The 6,956-nt window shown below is 41.7% G+C and overlaps 1 protein-coding gene across 1 annotated transcript in view; it reads right to left on the bottom strand.

Annotated features, from left to right (window-relative positions):
- ZNF582 (zinc finger protein 582) overlaps positions 1–6,956 on the bottom strand; it is a 38,052-nt gene that overhangs the window by 20,596 nt on the left and 10,500 nt on the right. Inside the window, 1 exon segment of the mRNA XM_023516495.1 lies at positions 197–477. Within this exon segment, the coding sequence (XP_023372263.1) occupies positions 197–477 (281 nt within the window).

The raw sequence follows: 6,956 nt of genomic DNA on the forward strand, positions 1-6,956 counted from the left end.
AAAAAAAAAAATTTAATAAAACAAATAATTGTTGAGAACTGATTATGGAGAACTGCTTATCAAAGTTTGCATTCTTGTCAGGCCCCGCCCCCCCATGGTGTCCCGCTTTACCAATGTTAAAATCTGGTCACCTTAGTGTTGAAGCGAGTGGACTGTGACTCAAGTAGAAATGCATATGAGGGAATTCTTACTGCACTCACACAATTTTTCTCCAGAATGAGTTTTCTAATGTCTAAAGAGCTGTGAACCTTGAGTGAAGGCTCTGCAACGTTCCTTACATTCAAAGGGTTTTCCTCCACTATGAATTCTCCCGTGATCCATAAGGGATGAGGTCCAGCTGAAGGCCTTTCCACATTCATTGCATTCATGGAACTTTTCTCTTGTGTGCATACTCTGATGCTGAGTGAGATGAGTCATCTGGCTAAATGTTTTCATACAGTCTTTACATTTATAGGGCTTCTCATTCATGTGAATTCTCTCATGCTTTGTCAGGTGTGCCCTCTGACTAAAGGTTTTACTACATTCCTTAAATTTACAGGCTCTTTCTCCTGTTGGGATTCACTGATGTTGAATGAATTAACTGATGACTGAAGTAGTTCCCCCACTCATGACACTGGCAGCATCTCTCTTCCTTAAGAAATCTTCTTATGGACAATAGGGTATGTATTGTTGCAGGGAGTTTTTCCATATTCTTTATAATTCTTTATATGTGTTTGTCTTTGAGCACTCTGTCATGTTGGAATGTTTCTTCTTTAATACTCTTCCTTTGAGATAACTTCTTGTTCCCTCACATTGTTATGCTCTCTAAAAATAAATGTAAAAACATGAATACACAGCTGATCCTTGAACAACAGAGGATTAAACTGCATTGATCCACTTATAATGTGGATTTTTTTCAATCAAAATTATATCTAATGTGCTTCCCTCTCTTGCCTCCCCTTCCACATCCTCCATCTTTTCCACCTCTGCCATCCAAGATAACAAGACCAACAGCTCTTTCTCAGCTTCAAAGATGAAACTTTTGTGATAATCCACTCCATTTAAGGAGTTTTTCATTTTCATGATTTTTTTTTTTTTTGAGACAGAGTCTCATTCTGCCCTATTGGGTAGAGTGTCATGGTCAGCATAGCTCACAGCAACCCCAAACTCTTGGATTTATGCAATCTGCTTTGCCTCAGTCTCCCGAGTGGCCGGACTATAGGTACCAGTCACAATGCCCACTAGTTTTTTCTGTTTTTATTAGAGACAGGTTCTTGCTCTTTCTCTGGCTGGTCTTGAACTCAGCTCAAGCGATCCACCCACACTGGCCTCCAGAGTTCTAGGATTACAGACATGAGCCACCGTGCCCAGCCTCATGATTTTCTTAACATTTTCTTTACTCTAGCTGACTTTATTCTAAGAATATAGCATACGAGGTCTAAGAATTAAGTTCATTAACTCATCCTAGAAAAAGTACTATACCTCATTGCTGAATATCACTACTGTCACCTCCAATGTACTTACCTTGGGAAGCAATGCACAGATGCCAGCACCTAGTCCACTCTTCGAAGCAATTCTGTAACTCTTTTGCAGTTGAGTGAGAACCCCCACCCATCCTTGTTGTTTCCCCTTAGTATTTTCCATCCGCTGACCCTACCATAGCTGTCTTAGCTGTGAATCACCATTTTTGCATCCAGAATGGGCTTGGTCTTATACTGGGGTCCCTTTTCCTCTTCACAATAGTTCCTGAATAAAATGTGGCTTTATCATTTTAACTTCTGTCTAGTTCTGGTTTTCTTTAACGGGGTGAGTTCTGCGGGGGCCGAGTATACACGCTGGTGGTTGCTCAAAAATGCCTTAGAGAATTCACACAACTATAGTCTTCTGAGCGGTTGGACTCGGCAGGAACTCACAAGCTGCCGCAATGGCCTCAGGGGCAATGAAGTCCACGCTAGAAACGTCCTTTGCGCCAACCCCATTAAGTCCCAGAGCCTGTGAGCCTCCACTCAGAAATGCCAGGGTTCCCGGGCCCCACCCTGGAATCCTGCAACCGGCTAAGGCCGGTCTCTGTCCTAGCGGGATGAACCACTGGGGGTCCTGGGCCCGCACCGCTGCCTAGAGCCGCAGAAGCGGCAACCTAGCCTGTAGGAGGCGCCGAGTGTCTGAGGAACTCTAGGAAGGCTGTTCCACAGTGCGTCAGGGGATGGCCGCGGTTGCTACGGGAAGTGCAGCTCACCCCGCGCGTATTTCCTGAGGAATTCTCGGAAGGCAGGTCCAGGCTGTGATCAGGAGTGGCCAGGAATGGCCGCGGTGGTCTCTGGGAAGTGCAGTCTGAGGACACTCCAGCCACTCTCGGGTGCGACCTTCACTTCTGCCTGGCCCTCTCTGACTGCTAGGAACCAGGCCTTACTTGGTGTTTCTGGGCATTTGGTACGTGGCTTGGTACCCACGTGGCCCATGTGAAGTGTGTAACGTGAAGTGGGTTGCCTGGGCTGTGTGGAGAGGAGTGGGTGCTTGAGTGAACAGCTGGGTAGGCATACTCTGCCAGCGGATGGTGACTGGAATGTGACACTGATGCTTTGCGATTTGTGGTTTGGTACGCTAAGTTTCTGTCTTAGAACGTGTGACTGTGGTTATGTGTGAAAGTTGGTATGACTCAATCTTCCATCTGTGTGTGTTGTTCAGAAACTGTGTAGGCTTATGCTAATACATATCTACATATGCAAAAATGTGATGATATAAATTTGGGTTTATGTTTGGTTGCCTGTGGAATTGTGAAAATTTCTTTAGGGTTTACTTTCCCCATCTATAATTAGAATAGTAGCTGCATGTTTCTTATTACCCTAAAGTTTTGCAACAAAGAAAATTGACAAGATTTGGCTAGTGGAAAACTTAAAACAGTATTTTTAGATTAAAAAAACTAAGATTATGGAGAAAAATTCAAAATGAGCCTAAAATGTTAAAATATGAAGATTGGGTGGCGCCTGTGGCTCAGTGAGTAGGGCATCAGCCCCATATACCGAGGGTGGTGGGTTTGAACTTGGCCAAACTGTAACAAAAAAATAGCCAGGCACTGTGGCAGGCACCTGAGGCTGAGGCAGAGAATCGCCTAAGCCCAAGAGCTGGAGGTTGCTGTGAGCTGTGATGTCACATCACTCTACCAAGGGCAACAAAGTGAGACTCTATCTCTCTATATATGTGAAGATAGTTTTTTCTTTTTTTTTTAAGTTTATTAAGGCATGGCCTGCCTTAGTTCTGTGTTGTCCAGTCATTCATTTCCTTCTGCTGAAAGGAAGATGTCTGTAGAAAAATTCCAGAAGCCTTGAACTGTATAATTGGCTTTCCCCAACCTGAAGCATTGGTTTAGAATACACATGGCTTGCTATGCCCACTTGCTGACTAAGCATACTATCCCTGAGAAGGTTCTAACGCAGCACAGTTTGTCCTTGAGCCAGACCCAGAACCCAGAGTTCCCATCCCTTGTTTTAGTTTTCCTTCAAGTTTATGTTTTCTGTGATGTCATAAAGCAAATGTCATGTATCTCTGATATTGTTCTAAGGAATTTACCACCTTGATTACATCTATAATATATTGGGACAAAAGAAAAAAAGGGGGTGAGGACGGGTGCAGTGGCTCACACCTGTAATCTTAAGGTGACCAGACATCCCACTTTTGGTGGGCCAGTCCTGATTTTTATGACTTTGTCCTGCATCCCGTGGCATTTTTTAAAAAGTCCCGATTTTTGGAAAGAATTCACGACAAGCTAGGGAATGGCAGGAGAACAGGAAGGGAATAGACGGTTTTCAGCTGCCATGTGGCTATTTCACCAGGATATAAGTTTTATATTATTTTTGTTAATTTTATAATGTTAAACTTTAATAATAACAAATAATTGTTCAGAACTGATTATCGAGAACTGCTTATCAAAGTTCACATTTGTTTATCATTTGTTAGAATTCGACCACCATTGTTTGGACTTAATGAACAATGGCATTTTGGCATTGGCATTGACCAAAACATTTTGTAACTATCTCTCAGATGATACAATGTGTGCTAGTGCTAGTTAAACAAGTGATGTCAACAAATCAGCTATTCAGATAATTTAGGTAAGTAATTTATCTATCTCATGAATTTAGCAGACAGTACTTGTATTATTTATATTTTATAGTGGCAGCAAAAAGTCTAGCGCTGGCCTTGAAAGTGACACGGGGTATCATTATTAAAAAAAATATTGATAAGGAAAAGGTTAAATCTTGGGCATCAGCAAAAATCACAATAGAGAACAAATGGTTAGAAATATTTCATCATTTTGAAAAAAACCATGTTCTATACAATAATGCACTAAAGATTGTGGGATACACGCTGTCCTTACCAGGAACTAATGCTGTGACTGAATGCGTTTTTTCTATGGTAAATAAAGTGTGGACATCAGAAAAATCACAATTAAGTGTTGAGACTTTGAAAGCCATTTTATGTGTGAAATATAATTTAACAAATTCTTGTGAAAATTTTCATGACCTTTTAAACAACAATAGCAATCTACTAAAAAAAATTCACTCAAATGAGAAATATGCCAAATACTATACATAATTTTTAATGTATTATATTTGTAAATTGTACTTATGTTGAAATTAAAAAATATATATTACAATACTATTTTTGCGTTCTATGAAAATTTTTGTTGCTCCATTTAATTTTTAATTAAGAACACCCCCTCGTGGCCCCCCGTCAATGGTGCCCCACTTTACCAATGTTAAAATCTGGTCACCTTAGTAATCCTGATACTTTGGAAGGCCAAGGTGGGTGGATTGTTTGAGCTCACGGGTTCAAGACCAGCCTGGGCAAAAGCAAGACCCTGTATCTACTAAAAATAGAAAAACTGAGGCAAGAAGATAGCTTGAGCCTAAGAGATAGAGGTTGCTGTGAGCTATGATGCCATCGCACTCTACCCAGGGTGATAGCTTAAGACTGTCTCAAAAAAAGGGGGTTAAGGTGAGGATGTTTTTTTGCAGTCACTGTGTTTGGTGGAAGGAGATCTCTGTGTCACACAACTTACCTGGCAAATACCAACTCAACCACTCACATTCTAGCTGTATGTTTTTCAACTTTTCTATCTGTTTAATTTTTCTTCTATAAAGAGTAAAACCTAACTGCAGAGTTATTTTGAGGAATGATTACTGGTACTAAAAGAAGAGGTAAGTTAGGTATAAAGATATTGAATTTCACACTTTGAGAATCACAAGCCCAGGGAGATAGCAATTCTGTTGGCCTAAGTGACAGAAGGGGCAAAAGATAGTAAGACTTTTTACTGCGTATCATTTTTACATGAAGTTTTTGAATCGTGAGTTTATACTGTTTATTCAAAATAATAAAGTTTTGAACACAATGGCAAGTATTTGTGAAAAAACCCAGTTTTAAAATAAGTAATAAAATAGAACAATTGATAAGTACTAATAGAACAATATTTAGAAAAAAAAAATTCCTTGGGCTGAAAAAAGGTGTGAGGCTATCTCATATCCTGCTTAAGATCCTAAATTCCAGGGATAGAAAAAAACTTGCTAACTGCTCATACAGAAGCAGTTTTTTGCTATGGGAGGAAAAATTATGGGTCTCCAAAGAAGTGCATGTCCTAATCTCAGGAACCTGCCTATGAATATGTGTTAGCAGAAACAGCTTGCTATATAAAAAATATTTTCTGGAGGATATGTGCAGAGATGCACAGTCTCCTGGCCACCAGAGACATCTCTTCTGGTAAGTCCACATGTTTTCTTAGAAACAGGATGTCTAAGCTTTCTTGGCCTTTGTGAGGAGGCTGCTCACCAAGGAACATGATTGTATTATGTTTTATATATGTAACTAAAAAAAGTGACGAGTTGAAAACAAACGGATGGGCAAAATATAACCAATAACAAAGATAAATCAAGGCTGGGCACAGTGGCTCATGCCTGTAATCCTAGCACTCTGGGAGGCCGAGGCAGGTGGATTGTTTGAGCTCAGGAATTCAAGACTAGTGTGAGCAAGAGAGAGACCCTGTCTCTAAAAAATAGCTGGGCTGCTTGGTGCCTGTTGCTCAGTGAGTAGGGCGCCAGCCACATACACCAAGGCTGGCAGGTTTGAGGCCAGCCTGGGCCTGCTAAGCAACAATGACAACTGCAGCCAAAACAGCCGGGCGTTGCAGCAGGCGCCTGAAGTCCCAGCTACATGGAAGGCTGGGGCAAAAGAATCGCTTAAGCCCAAGAGTTTGAGGCTGTGAGCTATGACGCCATAACACTCTACCAAGGGTGACATAGCAAGACTCTGTCTCAATAAAAAAAAGAAAAAAATAGCGGGTGGTGCCTGTGGCTCAGTGGGTAGGGCACCGGCCCCATATACCAAGGGTGGCAGGTTTAAACCTGGCCCCAACCAAACTGAAACAACAACAACAACAACAAAAAATAGCCAGGTGGGCACCTGTGGTCCCAGCTACTCAGGAAGCTGAGGCAAGTGAATCGCCTAAGCCCAGGAGTTGGAAGTTGCTGTGAGCTGTGATGTCACAGCTCTCTACTGAGGGCGACAAAGTAAAACTCTTTTTGTCTCAAAAAAAAAAAAAAGTTGGCTTTGTTGGCAGGCATCTATAGTTCTAGCTACTGCAGAGCCTGAGGTAAGAGAATTGCTTAAGCCCAGGAGTTTGAAGTTGCTGTGAGCTATGATACCACTACACTCTACTGAGGGCAACAAAGTGAGACTGTCTCAAGAAACCCAAAGAAGCTAAAGATAAATCATTACCATAATTAGTATTAAGTGTTGAAATAAGGTACCAAAAACAATTGCCCTGAGCTAGAAGGCTCGGTGCCTGTGGTTCAAATGGCTAAGGTGCCAGCCACATACACCTGAGCTGGGAGGTTCGAATCCAGCCCAGGCCCACCAAACAACAATGATGGCTGCAACCAAAAAATAGCCAGGTGTTGTGGCGGGCACCTGTAGTCCCAGCTACTTGG

This window comes from Otolemur garnettii, unplaced genomic scaffold (genome assembly GCF_000181295.1).
Source record: "Otolemur garnettii isolate 467f Iridium unplaced genomic scaffold, OtoGar3 scaffold00091, whole genome shotgun sequence".
NCBI classification, from domain to species: Eukaryota; Metazoa; Chordata; class Mammalia; order Primates; family Galagidae; genus Otolemur; species Otolemur garnettii.